General features: G+C 35.5%; 1 protein-coding gene across 1 annotated transcript in view; it reads left to right on the top strand.

Annotated features, from left to right (window-relative positions):
• Positions 1-25186, top strand: part of HABP4 (hyaluronan binding protein 4) — a 43397-nt gene extending 18211 nt beyond the window's left edge. The window contains exons 4-7 of the mRNA XM_072596886.1: positions 7954-8037; positions 14745-14919; positions 21119-21301; positions 24828-25186. Coding sequence (XP_072452987.1) covers positions 7954-8037; positions 14745-14919; positions 21119-21301; positions 24828-24884 — 499 coding nt within the window. The 3' untranslated portion in view covers positions 24885-25186. The remainder of the gene's footprint in view (positions 1-7953; positions 8038-14744; positions 14920-21118; positions 21302-24827) is intronic.
• Positions 25187-26049: the final 863 nt, after the last annotated feature.

Genomic DNA, 26049 nt, shown 5'->3' with positions numbered 1-26049 from the left:
ATTTTTGCCCTTTCTAATTTTAGTATTGTTAGTGGGACGATTAGCTGGCAGCAAACCTCAACTTTTTTTCCTTTGTTGGAGTTATTGTATAAATATGGAGTAAGAGACCAAACAAAAAAAACTTTGAAGTTTGATATATTAGCAATGTATTTCTGCTAGCTTGCTCTGCGTGCATGTATGTGTATAATTTATATATTACTTGTACACATTCAGCATACAGAATAACTAAAAAAAATGTCTGAGTAGCTGCGTGGTGCAGTGGACAAGGTGCCAGCCTTGGAGTCAGGAAGACCTGAGTTCTGGCCTCTGACACTTAACACTTGCTAGCTGCGTGACCCTGGGCAAGTCACTTAATCTCAATTGCCCTCCAAAATAATAAATAAATAAAATGAAAAATTTTCCGTCGATTAGTGAGAGAATTGGCAAGAAACATTGAAGCTGATAATGTTAAGTGGTAAAATAATTTAAAAATCGTTCCTTTTTTATTCTTTATGGTTTACAGGCATGTTTCAATATTAATATTTTGAATATATACCCCTCTAACATTATTGAGACTTATGGTATTTAACTAGGATGCAGTGTTGTAAAAAAAAAAAAAAAAGGTAGGACTCTAGCTTATTCATTTAGCTTTCCTGTTCATGGCAGTACTTTTCCATGGGTCATCTGTGTTCATATACTCAAAAACTGCTGCATGTGTAAAGCATTTCTGTTTCTGTTTAAATACACAGTATATCATGTCTGTTTGTTATGGCTTATTTATGGCATCTAGCCCATTTGTAAATGAACCTGCCCACTTATAAAGTGGAAGGTATGACTTGTTACACCTTTGTAGGTTGGAAGGATGACCTATCCAAGTTTAATTAGGACTTAAAAAGGTAATTTCCAAATTTTCTCAAGTTACAAAACAGTGACTAAGGGAAAAAACCATCTAGCTAATAGACCAAAAATTTAAAAAAAAAAAACAACATTCCACTATAATTTCATCAAGCTAAAAGGAAAATCTGTGCTTGCCAAGAGAAGAGTTGGTATTTGCTGTCATAGTCAATGGAGAATCCAAATCAGACAGGGATTCTCATAATACAATAGAATAGGTATTGTCTTTAGAATCATAGAAACTGGACTTCAATGCCACCTCTGTTGTGTTACACTTGTGCTACCTTAATAAGTCATAACTTCCTTGGACCTCCATTTCCTGATCTGTAAGATGAGGGGGTTGGACTAGGTGTCCCCTGAGGTCCCTTCTAACTCTCGATCTATGATTATGTGAGTTAAGTCCTCCAAATGCTCATTTACACTTGGCATTGGCCTTATACATCAAGTCCTGAAATATATTAGAAGTTCTTAAATGATAATTTGCCCTCACTATCCATACAGAAAACTGAGTGGGTGAAGAATGCCTATTATCCATATGATATTATATAGTTAAATGAACAAGCCGTATGACTTGTTTATCATCTCTCTGCAGATGACTCACAGATCTTCATATCCATCCCTCATTTTTTGCCGGAGCTACATTATACATATCCACCTGATTGTCCCATAGGCAACTTAAACTCACCATGTACAAAAAACATCTTCTTATCCCCCAATCCACTACCCATACAACCACTACCCTAAGTTCTTGTCATCATCCCCTTTTGCCCAGACTGTTGTAATAGCCTCTTAATTAGTCTCCCTGCTTCAGATTTCTCCCCTCTCCAATCCATCCTCTGTCAGAAGTGATATTTCTAAAGCACACACCCTGACCATGTTAATTCTGTAGCTCTCTTTTGCCCCAGGGATAAAACTCAAACTTCTTTAGTATTTAAAACTCTTTACAATATGACTCCAACTTACCTTGCCAAACTTACCACACATTACTCCCATTCATTACATGTTCCTGCCAAACTATATTACTTGGTATTTTTTCTACACAATATTTAATCACCTGTCTCCGTGCCTTTGCATGGGTTAGTCCTTTAACCTGGAACGCACTCCCTTTTCACCTTGGTTTAGAATTCTGGAATTTCAAAGCTCAGCCCCAATGCCAGTTTCTATATAAGACCTTTTCTAATCTGCCCAGCTGCTAGTGCTTCAGCCCACTCTCAGGAAACAACTTTTGTATCTCACTTCCTATATATTTTGTATATACTCATATGCTACTGTTTTCACAATAGAAGATAGGTGCATTTTGTTTTGGTCTTTGTATTATAAGGCACAGTGCTCTGCTAATAAGGGGTACTTGTTGTTCAGTTGTTTCAGTCCTATCTGACTCTTTGTGATCCCATTTCATGTTTTCTTGGCAAAGATACTGGAGTGGTTTTCCATTTCCTTTTCCAGCTTATTTTAAAAATGAGGAAACAGGCAAACAGGGTTAAGTGATGTGCCCAGGGTCACACAGCTAGGAAGTGTCTGCAGCTGGATTTGAGATCAGGTCTTCCTGATTCCAGGTTTGGCACTATATCCACTGTGCCACCTAGGTGCCCAACAACAACAAAGCTTGGGCACATTGTATATGGACCATGAGCCAGAGCCAAAATTGAATAGGTGAAGATAATCCTAATTGCCTTTGGGAAGTCACATAGTTTATTTTTAATGCCCCAGGCATCTCTTTGAAATAAAGATCTGCATTTCTAACCAATTTTTTAAAAAGATTGACTTTTTTATACATTTTCATTATTTCCTGATTGTACCATCCTTCTAGAATTGCATCTTGTAACAAATACAATTAAGCAAAATAGATCAGCACATTGCCCATGTCTGACAGCCTGTGCAAGTGGAGCTCCATAAGAGGTGTTTCATCATCAGTGCTTTGATCTAGGAACAACGAGGTATGAGGCAGTCGTGTTGGACTTGGAGTTAGGAAGAGCTTGTTTGAATCCTTCCTCAGAACTGAATTGTGTGGCCCTGGGCAGGTCCGTTAACTTTGTCAGCCTCAGTTTCCTTATCTGCAAAATGGTGATAATAATAGCATCTACCTTACCGGGTTGTTGGGATCAAATAAGATAACATACATAAAGTATTTTGCAAACTTTAAAGTGCTATATAAAATCTAGGTGTTTTTCTTATTATCCAAATTCAGATATCTTTGACTCTTATTTTTCCCTTATGTTATCATGGTAATTATATCTCGTGTTTTCTTAGTACTGCTTTTCTCTTTTTCATTTCATAAAAATCTTTCCAAGTGTCTCTGAATTCTTTGTATTCATATAGCGCCTCTTAACAGCACAGCAATATCCCACTAATTCACAATTTTGCAGATGTTCCCCAAATACCTGCATTTTTCTGACGATGTTTGACAAGGACTCATGGAATACCAGTCTTTGTGAAGAGGCTACACCATGTTAAAGATGTGGATTGCACAGTGTAAATGATAACAAAAACAGCATAAGAGAAATAGGAAAAAAGGTGGATATAATGTGTATTCAGACTGAAAAATAATGTGTAGCCCACTATCAGAAATACTGACATTGTACCCGGCATTTTGGTGTTCACCTGCCAGAAGCAATTTTATTTAATTTAATATTAAGCTGATATGCAAACATTTATAGCTTGGAGAGATAAATGTTCAAACGGGCATAGTCCAGTCCCCCAATATGACTCTCTGCTCCCACAATGATTTTAGGTAACATTTTTATGTATCTTGAAGATACATTAAAGTACAATTTGAATTTACATTCTGGAATAGATAAATGTTAATCCCATTCCCTCTTGGACAGCTCTCTCACTTCTGGAGTAAGCAAAGGGACCTCCTTGAGATAAATATTATTATCCTTTTGTAGCAGAGCAAGTTGAGTTATGGCTCCATAATTTTAGGTATTTGTGGAAGCAGGACAAGAAAAGATTGGGTACTACCCAACATTAGTACCTTAAATAATTCTTGCCTTACTGAAGTATTCAAAAAAAGATGAGTATTCTTTGTTCAGGTTCATTTGAGATTAAGTGTTTTTATGATTAGCATTAGAATAAATAGGAAAACATTTATTTGAAATATTTATTGTGTTGGGTAGATAAATTGTCAAACAAATGATGGAAACTAGTAGTCTTTAAAAGGTATGTAGGTTATCCACAGTCATTTGAAAGAATGCTCCAAATCATTAATAATAGGAACACAAATTATTTCTGAGGTTTCACTTCCCACCCATCATAACTGGCAAGGATAGCAAAAAGACAAAAATCACAAATGTTGAAGGGCTTGTAGAAGGACAAGTATAGTAATACATAATACTTAAACTAGTCCAGCCATTCTGGGAAAAAAGTTTGGAATTATAAAAAAATCACTAAACTATATGTCCTTTAATCCAGCTATGACTCTATAGAGATTAAAAAATGGAAGGAAAAGCTTTCTCTGTATTAAAGTATTTATAGTGGCATGGTTTTAGAAGCAAAGAACTGGAAGGACATTGAATGCCCATCAGTTGAAAAATGGCTGAAGAAATTGTGACACATGAATATAATGGAATACTGTTGAGCTGTAAAAACCTGTAAGTAGCAAGAATTCAGAGAAACTTAGGAAGACTTACATGAACTGATGCAGACTTAAGTAAGTAGAAGGAGAATAGTTTATACAGTGACCACAGTGCTATGCAGGAAAACAGCATTAAAAGACTTCAGAACTTTGAGAAGGCTGATACTGAAATTTGTCTCATGTGCCCCGGAAATAGGTAGTAAGCTCTTAAGGGTGGAATGAGGCCCAAACTTTTAGATGTGATCAATTTATATTCTAAATTTCTTTTTCACTGCTTTTTTTTTGTTGTTGTTGTTAACAAGGGAGTGTTCTAGTGGGGGCCAACTGTGTCTTTGGGAAGTAACCATGATGGTCATGGCATTGTTGATGAACATCAATAAAACATTTAAGGGGGAAGGGGAAGAACATTATTTACTAAATTTAAAATGTTTCTGGTTGTAAGAGAGTCATTGCTGCCAGTTCTCCTTGGAGCTACGAAGAACCAAACATTGTTTCAAGTCAGTAAGCATTTTTATGAAGTGCCTTTTACATGCCAGGCACCGTGTTAAATGCTGGCAGTACAAAGAAAGGCCAAAGACACATCGTGCCCTCGAGGATCACAGTCCGATGGAGGAGATGACTTTTAAACAATTTGGCACAAATGATGCAGAGAAGATAAAGGACTGCCATGAAGGGGGATCATGATAAGTGGTGTTTGTTTGTTTGTTCTGCAGAAGGTAGGAAGCCAGAGAAGCCAGGATAGAGGTGTGAAGGAGAGAATTCCAGGCTTTAGGGACAGAGCCAGAAAAAAATGGAAGGAGTCAGGAGACAGACTGGCAATGTACATAAAGTATGAGGAGAGGAAGGGAGTAAGGTGTACAAGACTTTTAAAAAGGTAGGAAGGGCCTTCCAAACACAGGATTTTATATTTGATCTTGGAGGTGATAGGGAGCCATTGGAGTTAACTGGATGGTGCGGGGAGGTCAGACCTGTGTTCTAGGAAAATCACTTTGGTAGCTGAGTGGATGATGGATTAAAGACAGGAGAGATTTGAGGCAGGCAGCTCAAATGGAAGTCCTTTGCAGTAGTCAAGCTTTGAAGTGATGAGAACCTGCACAATAGATTTGTGGCAGCATCAGAGGAGAGAAAAGGGATATTATAGAGATATAATTATGATAACAATAATAATAAAAATATTTATATAGCATTTATATATTTATATATATATTTATATAGCACTTTAAGGTTCGCAGAGTACTTTACAAATATCTCATTTTATCAAATCAACCCTGAGAAATAGGTATCCACATTTTACAGATGAGGCAACAGGCATTGAGAGCTTAAATTATTTGCACAGGATCAAACAGCTAGTGTCTGAGGGTGGATTTAAATCATATTTTTCTGATTCCAGATTCAGCACTCCTATCTATTGTTTGACCTTTCTGCCATGAAGATAATGTAAACAAAATTGATAGGATTTGTAAACAGATTGTATATCGGGGTGGGGAGGCATAAGAAAGAATGAGTAATTGATAATGACAGGCTCTTAAGTTGTGAGCCTGTATGGCCTGGAATGATGATGGGGTTCTCCATAGTAAAAGGAAAGAATGGAAAAGGTTTTGGGGAAAAGATGATGAATTGGGTTGACACATTGAGTTGAAGATGTCTGCAAGATATACAGTCTAAGATGTCCAATAGGCATTTGGGGATGTGAGCTTGGAAATTAGGGCTAGGTGAATCTGAGAATCCTTAGCATAGAGATAATTGAATCCATGGGAACTGATGGGATCACTAAGTGAAATGTTAGAGAAGGAGAAGATAATAGAGCCCCACAACAGAGCTTTGGAGGATATCCACTGTTAGCAGAGCGGACCTGGCTGAAGATTCAGTAAAGGAGACAGAGAGAATGGTCAGACCAAAAGAGATTAGATTATGTGACAGGAACCTGGAGAGGAGAGTATTAGGAAGAGATTAATTGATGGTGGCAAAAGCTGCTGAGAGGTTAAGAAAGATTAGTATTGAGAAAAGGCCTTTAGATTTGTCAATTAAGAGATCACTGGTAACTTTGGAGAGAGTAGTTTCAGTTACATGATGATGTTGGAAGCTAGATTGTAGAGTGAGGAAGAGAGTGAGAGGAAAGTAAGTGGAGGCACTGATTATAGAGGGGCCATTTCAAATAGGAGTTTAACCACAAAAAAGAGGAGAAATATAAAATGAAAGGTAGCAGAAAAGAACAAGTAAAATGAAAGTTTGTTTGATGATGGAGGGATTGGGCATATTTTTAGAAAGCAGAGAAGCAGCTGTAGAACAGGGAGAGACTGTGGATCAGCGATGATTCTGTTAGAGAAAATGGAATGAAATGTAATCATGTGCACGCAGAAAGGGATTTCCACTGGCAAGAAGGGTCGAAATGGGGTGAAGGATCAGATAGTGGTAGAAGGCAACTGAGTGATGGGATATGAACAAAGGAGGAAAGGGAGCTCTCAGCAAATTCCCTTAATTTTTTCAGTGAAATATGAGGCAAGGTGCTAATCTGAGGTGATGGAAGGAAGGGGAGCCACAGAAGGTTTAAGGAGGGATGAAAAGATTTGGAAGAGCCACTGTGGTAAGTGGGTCAGTAAGTAGATTAGGGAAGTATAAAAAGATTTTCTTCCTGCATTGAGGAACACAAATTTATAGTGGATTAATTCAGTCTACACAGTTACATCATATTTTCCAGCTCTGTTCAGCAGCACGAGTTGTTTGAATTTTAAATAGAAATGTATATTTATCTACCGTATAAACAAAAGTGATGTGTGTTTCAGAGAGGTGCTCTTTGCTAAATCAGTGATTCTCAAGTTGAGGTTGACAGAGACTCTGTTGTATATATTACATATCTACCATAGTGCCTCCTTTTATTCTCTCCTATGGATTTTTCTTAAGAGTGTTTTTATGTATGTGTATGTATATGTATATGTACACATACATATATGCGTGTATAATTATATATAACATACTATAGTTTACACAGATTTTATAGTATATAAGTATAAATTATACATAATTTATACATTTTTAAAATTCAAGTTACTTATAGTTCATTTTTGTAATTGAATGTACACTGGAGTATCCAGTTGTAAAGTGGGAGATCATTTCTTGTCATTTTTTTCCCATTTTAGAAAATTTCTATCAACATCTGTAATCAAAGATCTTAGTATTTTCTGTGGCTATAATGTCTAATTTTTGTTTGTACAGGAGAGAATCTCGGATTGCAACTTTCTGTCTTAGAATGATTTATTCTTTATGTTTGAGTTCAAAGAAATGCAATGATCCTTTTGATTTTCAATGGTAATTGTCAAGGTGATATATAAATATCTAGTGATGTAATAACATTATGGGAACATTAAAAGTTGCTTCTTAAGAAATCAAGAAAAAGGATATTTGAAAATATCAGGTGGATTTCTGATTTATCACATTTCTACATATGTACGTATTTTTATGGATAACAATAATAATTTTATTATGACTATATTTTTATTATTTTATAGTGAGTTGGAACAAACTGCTCCCATGGAAGAGACTACAGAAATAGAAGAGCACCAAGGAGTACCTGAAGGAGAATCTTTGACTAAGTATCGTGTTTCATTTAAGTATTCTTAATTTGGGCATTTCAACAGTTATTGGTCAAGTAATGGTTCAGAAACATAGTAATACAATACATACATATATGTGTGTGTATGTATGTAGGTATGTGTGTGTCTACATATATCTGTATCTATCTATCTATATCTCTATCTCTATATCTATACATATGTGTGTGTGTGTGTGTGTGTGTGCTTCTCTCAAGTCTTGTATTTTAAAATCAAATTTTTTTATTCAGCCCTGGTCTTTTTATTAGAAGTACCTGAAAGTCCTTTATTTCATTAAATGTCAGTTTTTCCCCTGAAGAATTATGCTCAGTTTTGATGGTAGGCGATTCTTGGTTGTAATCCTATCTCCTTTGCCTTCCAAACTAAATTTTGTTTCAGAATACTGTCTCCACAATATTTGAATTGTTTCTTTTTGGCTGCTTGTAGTATTTTCTCTTTGATCAGGAAGGTCTGGAATTTGGCTGTAATATTGCTGGGAGTTTTTACTTTAGGATTTCTTTCAAGAGGTGATCAGTCAATTCTTTCAATTTCTGTTTTACCCTCTGGTTCAAAAATATCAGGGCAGTTTTCCTTGACAATTTCTTGAAAGATGATGTCTAGGCTCTTTTTTGATCCTGATTTTCAGGTAGTCTAGTGATTCTTCAATTATCTCTCCTGGATCTGTTTTCCTGGTCAGTTGTTTTACCAATGAGATATTTTACATTGTCTTCTATTTTTTCATTCTTTTGATTTTGTTTTATTGTTTCTTGATGTCTCATGAAGTCAGTAACTTCCACTTGCCCAATTCTAATTATTAAGGAATTATTTTCTTCAGTGAACTTTTGTACCTCCTTTTCCATTGGGCCAGTTCTGCTTTTTAAGGAGTTCTTTTCTTCGTGAATTTTTATACATATTTTTCCATTTGGCCAATTCTGCTTTTAAGGACTTCTCTTCAGTGGATTTTTGTGTCCCTTTTATCATGCTGTTGATTTTTCCATGATTTTCTTTCATCACTCTCATTTCTTTTCCCATTTTTCTCTTTACTTTGATTTTTAAAATCCTTTTTGAACTCTTCCAGGAATTCTTTTGGGGCCTGAGACCCATTTGCACTTTCTTTTAAGGCTTTTGATGTTGCAGTTTTGACTTTGTTGTCTTCTGAGTTTGTGTTTTGATCTTCCCTGTCACCATAGTAACTTTCTATGGTCAGGTTCTTTTGTTGTTGTTGTTTGCACATTTTTCAACCTTTTCAACTGTGTTAAAGTTGGGTTCTGCTTCCAGGGTGGAGGGTGCACTGTCCCAAGCTTCAGTTTTTTTGTGCAGTTGTTTTCAGAGCTAGTTCTTAGACTCTGTAGTTTTTTAGTTCTTCCAAGTTAATATATGATATAAGGAGATGTATGTTTATAACTCATCTAATCTGTGCTCCAGTCTGTGAGCAATCACAAGCACTCTTTTCCAACCTGGAACTGTGACCAGGGTCTTTGTTACCCTTCTGCCATAAGCTCTGATGAGTTAATGCTCCTTCTCACCCTGGGACTACAACCCCAAGACTGCAACCTGGATCTGACTATAGATAATGCAACAGAGTCTTGCACCCCACCCCCAGTACCAACAAAGGAACCCTTGTCATCTCCTTCTGACCAATTGTCTGACATCCTTATGATGAGAGCTTGTAAACCTAAGCCACTGATTCAGTCACACCTAACCCCTGCCACTGGTTTGCTGGGGCCTGGCCTGTACTCAGCTCTCACCCTTGAGTTCAGACTTTCTTGCTGACCTTTTAAGTTGTCTTTGGCTGAAAAATTATTTTACTCTTTTCTTTTGTGGGTTCTGCTGCTCCAGAATTTGTTTTAAGGGGAATTTGGGAGATCTCAGGGGAGACACTGCCTTTTCTCCATCATCTTGGCTCTGCCCCCTACACCTACTTTTCTACTTTATATCACCCTTACATCTTTTGTATATTCTGTGACAGTTATATTGTCTTTGACAGGAATTTTTCAGAGCTTGTCTGGGAATGTTTTCCTTTTGAATTTGGCTTTGTTTTTCATGTGTATTAGTTCTTTACAAATGATTCATTAATTACATGTTTACTTAAGCATAAAGCCAAAGTTTAAAAAATAAAGCCAATTGTCCCTATACTCAGAGAGTTCTTGTTTCTTGAAAGTTCAGTGAGACTGGCTATTTGATGTCTAAACTCACCACTCAAGAGGAAGGTGGGAAATGATGAGAAAAATAGGGAGAAATGGCATTTGTAGAAAAGTTTATCTTGTGCATAAGATTCTCCTCACCACCATGCCCATGTATCCATTCTCCATGAAAGTAAGGCTGTTTTTCAGCATTATAGGACTCAGCATATCTGTAGCAATATTTGCACAGTATGTTAGTGTTTTGGCATTTTTCTACAAATGCTATTAAGGACAGGCCTGAAATATTTGACAATTCACAATTCTTTCTGTTTACTTCTCATCTAAATACAGTTTGAAATCTTCCTGGTAACACTTGATATGGTCACAATTGCACTAAGTAAATAATACCATCTGTTATTTTATATTTCCATATGACCTATAGTTTAAAGAATTGAGGTCAAGACTTTGGAGATATGTTTGTTTATAAATTAGAAGGAATAATAGCCTTCAATGTTTTTATTAAACATTGCCTATTATTGTCTTTAATGTCTCTGTTAGACATTAGAATTTGTCTATTTTTGAAAGGAGTTAACCCATAGAGAGAAAAAAAAGAATGTTTTAATAGAGCATTTGTTTTCATTATATATTAGGACAAATAATTCATTGTGTTTTGTTTTTGCTTCATTTTTTTTCCCCTTTTTAAACTTTTCTTTTAAAAAAAAATATGTATGCATACACATACTTTTGTTTTATCCAGAGTGGAATACTTTATTTATTGCATTTGGACTTCTATTATTGTGAATTTTGCTGCCAATTTGAATGCAAATATATTGACTTCTTTCATAGAAGACACATGCTTTGGTCAGGTATGTTGAGAGAGTCATGTTTGCCAACGATAGCTGTTGTATTTTTTTCTTTTTCTTTTCCAATCATGTCTGTTTCTTGTTACTACTGAACATGCTTTTTTACACAGGGTCTCTCTGTCTCTGCCTCTCCCTCCCCCCTCCCTATCTCTCTGTCCCCCCCCCCCCCCATGTGCCTGATCCCATTTCTGATCAGCACAGGAGATTTGACTCGTTCTGTTTTTGACATAGGCTGGTTCTTCCCATCTTAGGAAGCATAGTGGCCTCCAGGGCCACAACACATTGGAGCTGCAGTTAGTGTAGATGTCCAGTAGGCTTAGCATTCTGCAGATCAGAACTCCTGAACTCAGTTAATCCACCATCCTCAACCTTCTCAGCAGTGCAGATTACAGGCTTATGCCACCATGTCCAGCCCTACATAAGTTTAAAAAATTAGTGTTTATTGATATCTTTTGTTTATACATGATTTCATTTCCCAGTCTCTTCTCCTTCCCTTAAATAGATCTGTCCCTTTTAAAAATGAAAAGTGAACAATAAGATAGGTCGTTATACCTATCAGTCAAGTCCAACAGCATATGTTATAAGATCCCTGAGAGTACAAATTATTTTCATTATATTTTTATTCCTAGTGTCACGCTTGGCACATAATGGATGCTTAATAAATACTAGTTTAATATTTTCCCTCCCTTACTCCTCTCAGCCCAGAAAGAATAGCTGTGCTGACATTCTTCTGTCTCTTCTTCAAGTCCAAGCTTGGCCATTCCATTTGTGTTTGTGTTCCGTTTTTAATTTTTAGTTCTTCTTGTTCTTTCCATTTACATTGTAGTGGTGTGTGTATATTGTTTTCCTTTCCCCCTATTTTTTGTCTCCTTGGGGCCAGCTCTAGCTTCAGCTAACCCATTGATTCAGGGTCAGTGTTAAAATGTAGTGAGGCATTCATGGACCATTCAGTGCAGTAAAAACAAAGGAGAACTGGTGACAAAGGAGAACAAGATTTAAAGATACTAATTTAAACAAAACAGCTACTCCTCTGCCTCAACATTCACCTCACTAATCTCGATATTTGAAAGTTATTCCACAGGGCAGTGGGAATTTTGCTTAAAACCTATGCTAACCAATTCTCCAAGGGGGTGTTTTTACAGCTGAGGCGAACAAGACCACACCTCCATGCTCTTTAAAGAAGCGGCCCGGCCTCATAAAGCACGTGCTCCTCTTCCCATTTAAGTCATTTCCTAAAGCTTAATTCCAAATTGCTCTTTGGAGTAGCTGAACCAATTCAAAATTCCACAAACAACTACTTAAAGTTTTAGCATTTTTAAATGCTAGTGACTTTGTAGTTAGGAACACTACCATGTATTATATTAAAAAACTAGATCAGAGAGAAATATAAAATGTTTAAATTCAAAAGAAGACTCCAGAGTTTCATAAATCATATTTTATTTGGTTCTGTGATACATTTTCAAAAACAGTTTCTCTTGTTCTGAACTACTTTGTTTTTGATGCTTTTTCTTCCCAGGTAGAAACCTCAAGATATCCAGTATAATAGTATATAATATAGAATAGTATAGTATATAATATATAATAATATAATAATGAATTATTCTTCATTTTATGCAGCATACATGTTCCTGAAAGCATTAAATGCACCTGAACAGCCAGGTGCATTTTACTTAAAGAAACTCCCAAAGAATTCTTGGCGTTGTGAATAATTGCTTCCCAGTTTTTCTGTTTAGGCTTGGATTTTTTGGTCTGTTGTATCAATCTGGCATATCATTTCTTTGGCACACTTTGAAATGTGCTTTCTCCACATCTAAAGCTCATATCCAAGACTGCCCATCTCTCTCTCTCTCTTCTTGATGAAAATCACATCCAAAATAGAAGCCCTTGTTTCTTCTTTCATAAATTTAGAGTGGCATAGTTGTGATATTATTATCAGCAACAGTATACTCTGACATATTTCTGACTTCAAGTAGATTAAAATATATTCATTCATACTGAACATCAGGTCACTGCCGAAGCTTCTAATGAGGATTCTCTTTTAGTGTTTTATCAACCAAACAATTCTTAAAATTATCACAGAAGAGCCATCATTTTGGTACTTTTGGTCTTACTGCTGAGTTGCTTTTGAAATCATGACCTACTTTCAAAACAGTCTAAATATATAATCTTTACCCTATCATCCCTCAGCAATATTGTACCTTACTATGCATCTCTTGTCAAAACAGGCAAGAAAAAATTGAGTATGAAAGAGGGAAGTCTTCTGTAAGCATGTGTTTCTAAGTGAAGAAGAATAGACAAGGTGCCATATTAGGTTGGTGATAATAGGGAAAACACTACATCTGTTTTAAAATTCATGGCTTTGCATGTGACTTAACAGTCTTCATTTGATTGTTTTTCTAGCCACTCAGTACTTTTAAGTCAGGATCTCTTGTTGCGTCCAAATAATTTGTAGGTTGCATTCTTATTTTTAAACACTTGAGTAGATTTTTTTCTTTTGATTTGATGTCAAGTTGAAAAATTACTGATTTTTATCAACTAGTGTTTTATTGTTTGTTTAAAGATTCTTGGATACATAGAAATCTTTGAACTTGTTTTGTGAGACTGATTCTTTAATTAACATTATTATTTTTTGACAGTGTAAATAATTTTTAATATTTCATTTGTCTTCTTGCGAGCCTTCTATTGTGCAGTTATATAGAATGTGTGCTATTAACATTCTTAGTAGGGAGACTTCTTGCACTTATTTTGTTCCTATACTTTTCTTCTTTTTAACTGCTGGCCTTTGATTTTATTTTTAATTTTCGTTTAATTTTTTATTTTTAACATTCATTTAAAAATTTTTTGAGTTCCAAATTCTCTCCTTCCCCACCCACTGAGAAGGCAAGCAACATAATATCAATTATGCATGGGAAGTCATCTAAAACATGTTTCTGTATTAGCCCTTTTGCAGGGGGAAAGCAAAAAAAAAAGAATAATTTTATAAAGAAAGCAAAAAATTATGCTTCAGTCAGCACTTTGTTGGGTTCATAAAACCTTCAAATCATGCAACCTTCCAGCTTAGTTGGAGTTCCTGCTGTATTATCCCTAATCTCCAGACCTAAAAATAACACAAAATCATAAAATTTTAGCATTAGAAAAGCTCCTAGTATTTTAAGTAATGCTTTTTATGTAGAAATAAATCTTCTTAGTGTAGTGAATGAAGTTTCCCATTAGTTTCTCATTTTTGCAGACTCTTCCTTCTATTTTGTCTGTTTAGTACAATTTATTTTTCTTGTAAGAAAGGCCTTTAAAAACATAACTACATCATCCTTAAGAGAATCTTGAAAAAAGTGGACATTTTAGGTCCAGTTTCTATTTCAAATGTTTGGTTGTTATTTTTTCTTTTGATGAAAGACTTCTCTTGATAAGTTATCCGTCATTTTATTTCTTTGGCCATTTTATGCAATCTGCCATGAAAATGGGTACTTGTGACATTATTGTCATGGAGCTCATGTTTTACCTATCTTCTTGATACCACCTGAAGATAAAATATAGTAACTGTAGTAAGAAATCATAAAAAACAAAAATTCAATGGCAGAGTATAATTAAATATTTTCCCTTAGTTTACATAATGTTTGTGTGATGGGTAGTATATGAAATACATTGCCAAATTGAAAAGTACCACTTTTCCTTTCTTTTTTGATATATCACTAGCTAATTAAATCTTTACAACTATAATTTTTAGAGTGGCTGAAGTTGGGGAGCCAGCAGAAGAATCTCAAGTTCAAGAAATGACCTTAGATGAATGGAAAAACCTCCAAGAGCAAAATCGACCAAAGCCTGAATTCAACATCCGGAAGCCTGAATCCAGCGTTCCTTCCAAAGCAGTGGTGATTCACAAGTCAAAATACAGAGACGATGTAAGCATTGCCTTTTAGCTTTTAGAGACAATTCTAATTTTTCCCATGTTGGGAGAAAGTGCCTTCTTCTTTTCTGATAATTTAGCATTAACAGCATTTCAGCTTCCTTTAAAAATCATCTTTAAATTCTTAAAAAAATTGTTATTGATATCTGTTGGAAGTCAGAGGACCTAGTTTTAAATTCCACCTTTGATACTTATCACCTATGTGACATTGGGCAAGTTACTTAATTTTTTGATCTCTAAAATAAGGGGGCTAGACTAAATGATTGCTGAGGTTCCTTCCTGGTCTAAATTTATTGTCCTATACTTCTCCCCATTCCTGTACACAAAAGCTATCCCTTGTGTAACAAAGAATAAGAGAGGGAAAAAAAATCATTTCATCAAAACTAATCAACCAAATCTGATAACTGTATATATTGTCTATATACATGGCCTCCCACCTCTGCAAAGATATACATTTTCTTAAGTCTTCTCATGGGTCCAACTTCGTTAATATAATTAAGAAATAAAATTCTTACAAACAGATAATCAGAGCTGATAGATACATATCTATCTACATATCTATATATGTATCTAGATACATATACATATCTATGTATCATAGATACATAGTGAATGTCTCATTGTGTCTTCATTATTCTTTAAAATAACAAATCATTTAAAGTACAAAGCAGCATTTTTCACTGAAGTCTGAGTTGTTATAGTCTCATAAGCACTTACATTTTAGAAACGTACATGTTAGGGTGTCATAAAACAAGTTTATTTAATTGCCTTTTTTAATTAAATACTGTATGCTAAATGAATCTTATTTGAATTGTCCTTAACTAAAAATGTGAACTAGACTCCAGAACTTTATATACTGTTTACTATAGTAGGTCATATATTTTATATGACTTGTATTTTTATAGCTAAGCAAAATATATTTATTTTTTATTTTATTATATTACCCTTAGATTTGTATCAATTTTCAAAACTGTATTACTATTAGGATAGAAATAGAAATATAGTGACACATCAAGGCAAAGAAAATGATATGGCTATATATAAACCCACTCTAAATGAATCTGAACAGCTTTGCTCCTATGATATCAGAATTTAATTGAAGCTATTTAAGACTTTCTCAAAATGATTTAAGCTCCAAATTATAGGGCATTATAAAGTATATTAACTAATCTTGTACTTTTCAGTTGTAGTCAGATAAGACTTTGATCACAAATTTGTTTCATTAGTTATGGGAGTTTAATTATATGTTAGAAATTTGTACAAATTATTCTTACTAGTTTTAGCTCTTCAGCATCTTCTTTCTTTAATAGTTTTGGATTCTGTTTTGTATGGATTTCTTAAAGCACTGATAACAGTATTCATACAGTTGTATAGTATACTTATTTGTGTAGATCTTATTTGCAAAGATCTAGACACTGTCTAGACTCAAGCAGAATTACACTAATAAGTAGGATTTACTGAATCAAAGTATGATCTAGGGAAAAGATGTGTTTTGCTGCCCTCTGTGTTTCCTATTGGGATACTCTATCAGCCTGCTGATGATTTAAGTCTTGGACCCATGACACTAGATTGCTTAGAAGATCTATTAGGAGTGTCATACTATCTGAGAATATTATTAGTAAGTTGCCAATTCGTTGCTTTGCAATAATTTTAATAACCATAGCTGTATGATTCTGGGCAAGTCATTTAACCTGTCATTGCCCCTGGAAACTCAAAGGTTGTTCATTACAGAGAAAGTGTCCTTCTGTTTTGGTAGAGGGGATTTCATCATCGCTTCACTCTAGCAGTGACACAGTAGGTTCATTTCCATCCAAATTCATATGAACTTACTTAAACTGAAAGCAAAAATCTAAAAGTTTATTGGCAAATCTTATAGAATAACAATATTCATATCTTGTGTTCGGTATAGGGACCACTTCTGGGATGTTGTTGTTGGCTTATTAAAAGTTCTATTATGTTTAAAAAGAAAACCCCAACCCAAATTATAAGAACAGAGTGATTCCACCAAATCATTCCTTTTCTTGATACGTTTCAGTGAACATGCTAACATAAACTGCTTTGGTATTTATCCTCTGAACATCAGCGTTCTAATTATTTGTATTAAAATTTCTCTTATTGAGGCAATTCATGTAGAAGCTTTTGTGTGTGAGTGATAAAAGATTACATAAACAATCAGTCAGCAAGCATTTTTAAAAACACCTATAGTGTACTGGTGATACAGGTACAAAGATAACTGCAAAATTTGAAACCGTCTTCAAGAAATGGAAATTCTGTTGGATAAAGACTGCAGGTACCCATATAGGTATATACAGAACAGACACAAGATACTTGTAGGCTGAGGGCACCATGAAGGACTTCATGCCAGATATGGTGCTTGAGCTGGATCTTGAAGGAAACCAAGGAATCAAAGAGGAAAGGGAGGAGGAGGAGGAATATTTTCATATGTAGGAGCACAGAGAAATGTGAGGAATAGCCAGAATAGTCTGGCTTGGCCAGAATGTGTGGAGGGAAGTGACATGTAATAAAACTGGAAAGACAGATTGGAGCCAGATTATAAAAGACTCCAAATGCCAAAAAGGCCTTATATTTGATCCTTGAGGTAATAAGGAACTACTGGAGTTTACTTAATATAGAAGTGGCAATGACTAGATCTATATTTTAGGAAAATTACTTTCCAGCTATGGGCAGCTAGGTGGTACCGTGGATAAGAGCATCAGGTATGGAGTCAGGAAGACAAGTTCAGATCTGGCCTCTGACACTTACTAGCTGTGTGACCCCTGGGTAAGTTACTTCACCCTGTTTGCCTCAGTTTCCTCATTTGTAAAATGAGCTGGAGAAGGAAATGGCAAACCACTCCAGTATCTGTACCAAGAAAACCCCAAATGTAGGGTCATGGAGAGTTGAATGAAGTGACTGAAAACAACTACTACTCCTTTCCAATTGGATAGTAGATGGAGAGACAGTGGGTGAAGGCTATGAGACTAGTCAGGAGGTTTTTGTAGTAGTCTGAAGTGAGAGGATCATTTTAGGGGCAAAGAGCTTGGCTTCAGATATGTTTCCTTTGAGGGGCTGATGGGACATCTAGGTGGAGAACTCTTTTAAAGACTTGGGGACCTGCACCCTTTCCATTACATCATTGACATTTGAGCTTTAATGTTTCCTTTGCTACTCTATTTCACTCCTACCTACAAACTTTCCAAATTTCACTCCTACCCACAAATTTTCCAAATCCAACAAAATTTGAGAATTTAAAAGTTATTAACACTTTAAAAAGTATAATTGCAATCCAGTTTTTTAAAAAGTGATTGCAAGTTCATTTAGAATTTGAAAAATTATAACTTATGAAAAAGTGCACTTATTTGAGAGAAAAGCCTGGAAAAGTAAATAGAATGCTGGCCTTGGAGTCAGGAACTCAGGGTCTGAATCCTGCCTCATTTACTGGCTCTGTGCATGGGCAAGTCACTTACCCCCTTAGAGGCTCTATTTTCTCACCTCTAAAATAGAGATAGTACATGCACTACTTACCTCACTTACCTGTTGTGGGGGAAGTGCTTTGCAAACCTTACAGTGTTTATATAAATGTGAATTATTATTACAGTTACAGTAGTTCTTAGCATTATAAATATGCTTTGTGTAAAGCTTTTCATTTCAATTCATTTCTGCATTGACTAATGTCTAACAAATATCAATTCTCATGTGATGCAAAAGGGCATGCAACTAAATTTTAGTTAAACGTATCTTGAAACTTTGTCTAAAATCTAATAAATTGAATACTATCTGCAACTATCAAGAGGAGCAAACTTTAGTCATAAGGAATTATGTAATGAGAGCTTTTGCCTAGTTAACGAAATAAGAAACAACTACAGAAATCTCCCAGCATTCTTTACTTTCAAGAAAGATTAAAGGTCAAATGCAGACATATCCTAAACCCAGAAAGAAACTTTAGATTTATAAAAGGCATTAAGAGGAAAAAACAGTTTAAGATTTTTCCCTTCAAACTCCTCAGGTCAGATAAATATTGATTCAGAAATTTTTTATGATATATTTTATTGCCCATTCACAAGGTGCTGAAAATGTCACAGCTTTAATTTAATTTAATTTGCATATTAATGAGAAATGCAAGAATTATCTAGTGCTCTTTGTGAAATCTTTTAATGTGTGGGCAGTGACACAGAACTGAATTTTGTAGAGGCTACAGAATACTGCACTGCCATGTAAGAGTCAATTTTGGTGTGAATTTTGGAGACAGAAAAGCTTAATTTAAGGCAAAATCGACTTTTTTTAAAAGAGGCCAGTGGTTTTATCACTAGGCGATTGTCTTGCCATTCGGTTTCTTAAATCCTTTTTGTTTGGGGACGTGAGAAATAATTTCTTCCAAGGTAAAAAATGTTTTTCGAACATAACATGTAGGTGACAGTCAAAAACACTATTTCATACTGCTCCTTAATCTGACCCAATGTCATATGATTCAAGATGTGAAAAAAGCAAGGTGACCTAGGGATCCTTAATACAAAGAGGTAAATTGTACATTATAGGTATCACTGAGCCTTGGCATGGGATATGAGAACCCAGGTCTGGAATTGATTCTGAATCCATAAATCTTAATCACAGGATGGGTAAAAAGTTTGGGTGTGTGATAAGTAACAGCATTACAAATTAAGAAGAAAAACTCATACAAGCCAACTTAGGAACCAGTTGGGGCAAGCATGGTGAAATGCATTAGGCTGAGGACAAGCAGCAGCCCACAGGAGCAATCCGTCATCTGGATAGATGTTCTTCTGCCCAGAACATCTTCTCTTTAAGATGTTCTGGGCAGAAGATCAAAAGCCTGACAGTTATCCGGGTGCCTGTTAGAGCTCTCTCATTTCCAAAAACAGAGCAGCTAAAAATTCCTTGATTCACCTTCATGACAATTTTATCTTTCAAAAGGTAGAAGGAATAAGAAAAGGAACTTCTTTTCTGGATCTGATTCTCTCCAACAAGAAGAACTGATTGCTGGAGTGGAGATTGAGGCTGGAGTGGGGAGGAGAGGGAGAATGTCTATGCCATGTTAGCATTTATGCTAGAGGAAAGGAAAGCCAGACGCTGTCTGACATGGCCCTAGAATATGTGAGGTCATGTATCAGAGGGTGAGAGAAAGAAATGCCTGATCCTGAGGATAAAACTCTGATGAGAATAGAGAATAGAGAATTTGAAAAAAGAATCCAATGTAAGTGTAGAGGAAACTCTTCAACTAATTAATTTTTTTTAAATGCACCAAAGACAGAAGCAAGAACAAATAACTGAAGATAAATACAAGTAAGACCCAGGAGTATAAGAACAGTTAGGTGCGCTAAAGCTCAGGTGAGGAAATTAAAGGTTGGCGTGGGTGGGACAGTAATAACGGACACACATTCTGTGTGTGCCCACATGTGAGTCACGTTACTCACGTGGGAGAAAGGTCCTCGTGATGGAAAGGGTGGAACAAAAATAACTAACTAGGGAAGTAAGCTGGTGATATTCAAAAATAACCCTTTCAAGTTCTTTTCTATTGACTGCAACTCTTGAGTGACAAAGAAGGATACTATATCATGAAATGTTATTCAGTAATATGTATTTATTAAATAAATGTTCTTAAAGTAAACTCATAGTATAATGTATATTAGATTTATAGCAGATAGTTAAAATAACATTTATGAACAAATAGGAAATAACTTCAAAAATCATCTCTTAAGATCTGAATTGAAAGATTTAGATAATTAAAATGTATTTGGAGATTTAAACATTTATCTTAGCTGATGCTGATACTACCTGATTTTAGAATGACAAGCTGGGAGGAAACAGAGGATTCCCTGTAAGCATTATAATTCAGTTCTTAATTAAAATAGTAATAGAAGGGATTCAAGAGGGTATGATTATGAAAACTGTACAGATACATTTATTTGAAAATCTAATGAAAGACGTAATTTTTGTTTTACTTAGTGATAGAACTAGATCAATTCAAAGTGTAAAAACATTTTAGCCTTTGATACAAGCTTAAAATATGATGTGTACTAAACACACACACACACACACACACACACACATACACACACACACACACACAAGGTCTGATTGGTTTACCATAGTTTAGATGTCTGTGAGAACCACACAATGGCAGAACTTCAAGGGACCTTGGAGATTTGTTTACGTATAATAAAATAACTACCTTTCAGATGATAAAGGATGACTATGAGGATGATACCCATGTTTTCCGAAGAGCAGCCAATGACATCACATCCCAATTGGAGATTAATTTTGGTAATCTGCCTCGTCCTGGACGTGGAAGCAGAGGCAGTACACGAGGTCGAGGAAGAATCAGGAGGGTGGAAGAATCTGGATCCAGACCAGAAGTTGTGGTAGGTGTTTTGTTTACTTAAAAAGTACTAAATTATTTTGTAAAGCTTTTGAAAAGGTAGGGATGATCAGTATTGCATTTTTTTCTAGCTCAACTACTTAAATTTATGATGAATCCATTCTTTAATATCTCTAAGCTACCTTACAGTTTACACATTTTCTTTCTTTCATCATTGTCAGATGTTCTAATGCATAAAAAGAAGGTACTTTGATATCCTGGTATCGATTTTCATGTGCCTGCCTTTCACCTGTATTTTCATGTGCCTGATAATGATTCAGGCATGGTCATAGAGAGCCCAGAACTCTTGAAGAGCAAGTAAAACTCATTTCATTTCTCAGATTGAACAAAAACCACAAGTTTGATAGCAAATAACATTAGCTAGGATATCCTTACTGATATATATGGGCCTATGGTTAATAGTTTCCATTATGTTATAGTGCCACCTTGTGGGTATCTTACAATATAATTTATGAACTTCAACCATTTTTTGACCATGTTAACTGATACAGTGTTCTAGCATTAGAAAATATATAAACAATCTCTTGGCAATTTTGAGTAAAAGAAGGCAGTTATTAAAAGTAATCATCTGGTCCTAATTAGAAATCAGGATTTTATCCAAATGAGAAAAGAAATCTGGAGGGAAAGGAAAAATGCTTCCTTTGACATGACATTCAGTTTCAGTACTAAATAATTTTGAATTTTAGAATTACAAAAGGTTTAGTTAAAAAAGCTCAGCAAGCCTGACTTCCCTCCCAATCCCAGAGTTCTCTTATCACACCACTAAAGACCTGTTCGAATAATATGTTTATTGGCCAGGTTAACTACTTCCCTAAGCATTTTATCTAGGAGCAAAGTACTAGTTGCTATAAAGGGTTTTTTTTTTTTAAATTAAAGTGAACTTTTATATTTAATATTAATGTGAATAAATTTGTAAATGGCCTTAGATAGAAATGCATGATCTTTATTCAATTTGTCCTACCCATGGGCCTCATTTTTTGTCTTCTGGAGATGCAAAAAGTAAATCCAATTGCTGGTCCTTCAGGTATTAAAAGATAGCTATCATGCATCTTCCTCAGTCTTTCCCCAACAATTCTCTTTTCCAAATAATTCAGCCAGCCATCCTCAATTACTTCAGTTTTTCCCGGGATAACATAATTGCAAGTCCTCTCTCATCATTCTGTTTTCCTTTGACATATTAGGGGTGTGCTATTGCCAGCTTGAACTGGCTCATGAGAGGATTGTTTAAACTTCAACATGGGCATTTTATAAACAAATGCTTCAAGTCATGGCCTGATTTATTGTTTTGCTGTTTGTTTAGACTTCTAAACTCTCTTTTCCAGACTCTTGTCTGATTGGCAGCCATGATAAAAATATAACTTGTGTCCCCAAGACCTTCAATTTCTTGCCCAATATTCATAATTTTCTGCCATCTCCTGTTTATGTTATCATTCTTCATTTTGTGTTATCTGTGATTTAGATAAGCATGCTATCTGTCTTAATGTTACTTGTAGAGAATGTGATAGAAACATCTTCCTGGCTAGCTATAAGTTGTACTGATTAGTCTCTGGTGTGCTTTCTAATTCTTAGATTCTATACTGAAAAGAATCTCTTCTTATCCTTTTTTAGCACCACATCATAGAATTTGATCAGGTTTCATTGTCAAGTTCTCTTGCTTATCATTTGAAATATCCCTTTTTTGGAATTTAGATGGGTTTTTCATTTACCAGTACTGTGGCACCTCTTTATTTTGCCATAATAGCTCAGAGATTACCCATTAAAGTTTAGCAGGGGGTCAGATGAATTGAACTCATTGAGGGTACCAGGTGCTACCCAATAAAGTTTATTTGTTGATGTTTTAAGTGAGAATATTTTCTCTTACCTTGTGTTCCTATTACCTGTTGATGATTTTTGTGTTCTTTTTCCTTGAAGAGAGGAAATAAAAAGTAAAGTAAGACTTAAGTAGTTTTATCTTTTCAAGTCAAATCAAGTCAACAGACATTAAGCACTTTCTGTGTGTCAGGCATCGCACCAAGTGCTAGGGATTTAAAAAAAAACAAAAAACAGCCACAGCGAAATAGCCTCGAAGTCCTATCCATGCTTAAGTCCTGTCCCACTGGACTCGGATAAAAAAACTAGCAATGTGTTGTTGAGCCAATTACCTCGTTGGGCTTCATTTTTGGACCACAGACTCTCTTTTAAGTCTCTTACAGCTCCAAGGCCTTCTTCTTGATCCCAATGTGGTTGCCTCTGCCGCCTCATAGTCCTTACAGCCACCCGAAAGTTATCCTGGTCTGACTTTTAATCTTTTCATTTAGTATATTATTTTTCTCCAGTTACATATAAAAACAATTTTTAACATTTGTTTTTTAAAACTTTTGAGCTCCAAATTCTCTCCCTCCCTCTTTAAAAATAAATTATTGACACTTTTTAAAACATTGCTATTACTTCTAATGACTCTCATAAAGTACTCTTAGAACACAAAAGCTGTGGCCATATCTAACAGTGAATGCCACACTCCACACCTATTGTGTACCAAACACTGGGGTTGTTTTAAGAGTTGCTTAAAAAGCAAAAAGTGTGAGACTTTTCTTGGTGGAAAGAATACTAATTCAGATAGGAGGGAGGACAGAGTTGATGGGAGAGCTTGGGAGAACAGAGATTTTTTTTTTCTATCCTTCCTTTCTAGAGAGATGATCCATGTGGTTCCAAGGCCTCTGTAGTATGAAACATACAAACACATACACACAAAAGATTTTGGAAAGTTGCAGCCATGTGTAAAGAAACTGACACTTGAACATATCCCTGATTTCCCAAAGTCTTTCCTTTTTCTCTCTGGCTTTTTCTCCAAAGAGGGGGTCCGGAGGGTTTGGAACTCAGGAAAAAGGTCTCTGCACCTCCAAGCTTTTGCACCAACTGCCTCTCAGAGTCATGCAATGAGAGTCTCACTTAAGCAGCAACACACAAAATATCTCAGGGTTTTGAGGATCTAAAGTTAAAAATGTTCACTGGATTAATCACAATTCTGATGTTTTTCGTTGTTATATATTCCTTTATCTATGACTTCTTTCATGTTCAGAGACATATAACTGGAGATAGAGTTAGCACTGGAATCTGGGGCTCTTCTCATCCACTGCTTTCTTCTACCTTTCCTCTGCTCTTTCCCATTCAGCTGATAGAACTTAAATCATACTTCTAGAGTAGGTGCCTTACTCTTTATTGAGTACTGATCACATCATATATATTTATACCTGGATGCTATTTCATAAAAGTTCTTTGTGTTGTGTGTATATGGTGTGTACTTTCAGTTAAAGTACTTTCTTCCTGAAGGTAGATCACCTTATCTCTTTGATGCCTATTATGAATAAATGTTATTGACTTCTCAAATGTCGTCCAGGATGGCTGTGGCAGAAGCTTGGAGTCCCGGATAGAATAATACTTGTTTTAGAGATTCCATTCTCTTTTGAGTTCCCCTTGGTTAGATTAAGGATCTTCAACATACTAATTTTAAATTTCTTTTTCTTTTATAGACACAAATCATCGCTCCAAACCCAGATGACCCTGAAGACTTTCCTGCTTTAGCTTGAAAGAGCCCTTGTTTAACAGCATCATAAAGTAGCTTTGGCACAGCTATGGGAAAAAAAAGACTTTCCTTGCTATGGGGAAGAGGGATAGTCTCAATCTATGAAAACAATAGAAGTTGCTTTTTTCCCCTTGTAGTGTGAACTTGTTGCACTTTTTGGTTTGGGAGTTTGAGGTAGGTGCAACTCCAGAGATTCCTAGAGCAAGGTGTTCTGGATTCATTAAGAACCTTCTGGCAAGAAGGTGAGGGATGACGATCATTGTTATACTCAAGGGATTTCAAATAAAGTTCAAGAATGATGTTTAAGATGTGTATATAGAGAATATATTGACATTTTTCACAAAATTAAAGAATAATATAAGCTATAAATTATAGTTCAGGCTACATCAAGCCCTGTAGACACTGGAGGTTGTTTTGCTTCATTATTAAATTATATATTACTTGGACAAATTTAAGCAGTAACAGTTATTTTCAGAGACCAAAAAATTAAAATACAATTGAATTAATAGTTTTTCTATGTGTGTGTAAGTGTTATAGTATCTGCTGGATGTTTTTGTTTCTTTTCATTTGCAAGGTAACTTTCAACTCTATGCCCTAAAAGACACTTTAAATTTTCTATTATGCAAATATTGGTCGCTACCTCATGACATGCCATATTTTTTAAGGGGTCTGAGATGACTGGGCAGGCAGGAGGGAAAAGACCAAAGCAAGGGAGGGTGTAGCTTTTAACAGTGCCTTGATCTATGTGCTGTTTTCAATAATGTTAGGTCTTACTCAGAAGACAAAAAAAGACAAGAAAATTTATCTAGTCCACATATAAAAATGTTTGCATAGTCTCTAGCTTGAAGAAGAGTAATTATGTTTGAGGAATGCGTATCATCTGATAGAGCCCATCAAGCCTGCAAAAAAAGTGGAGAGGAAGGAAAAGGAGATGATAAAGGAGAAAATAGGTTGGACGGTGGCAGTGACAAAATTTATTTACTTGTCATGGCCTTTGCTCCCTCTGTGTATAGTTTCACTGCTGCCTCCTAGAGTCCAGGATCAAAAAAAAAAACACCCCACTTCAAGTTGCTGCTACAGAAGATGGGAGAAACATTCTTATCTGCTGCTGTCTCCCTGCTTCCTTCATCCTGCTCCCTTTGGTAAAGTTCAGCCAGACTCATTGGTGT

This window comes from Notamacropus eugenii, chromosome 3 (assembly GCF_028372415.1).
Source record: "Notamacropus eugenii isolate mMacEug1 chromosome 3, mMacEug1.pri_v2, whole genome shotgun sequence".
In the NCBI taxonomy this organism is placed as follows: domain Eukaryota; kingdom Metazoa; phylum Chordata; class Mammalia; order Diprotodontia; family Macropodidae; genus Notamacropus; species Notamacropus eugenii.
Note: the sequence above shows the minus strand (reverse complement) of the source record. Positions and strands in the feature narration are given on the sequence as shown.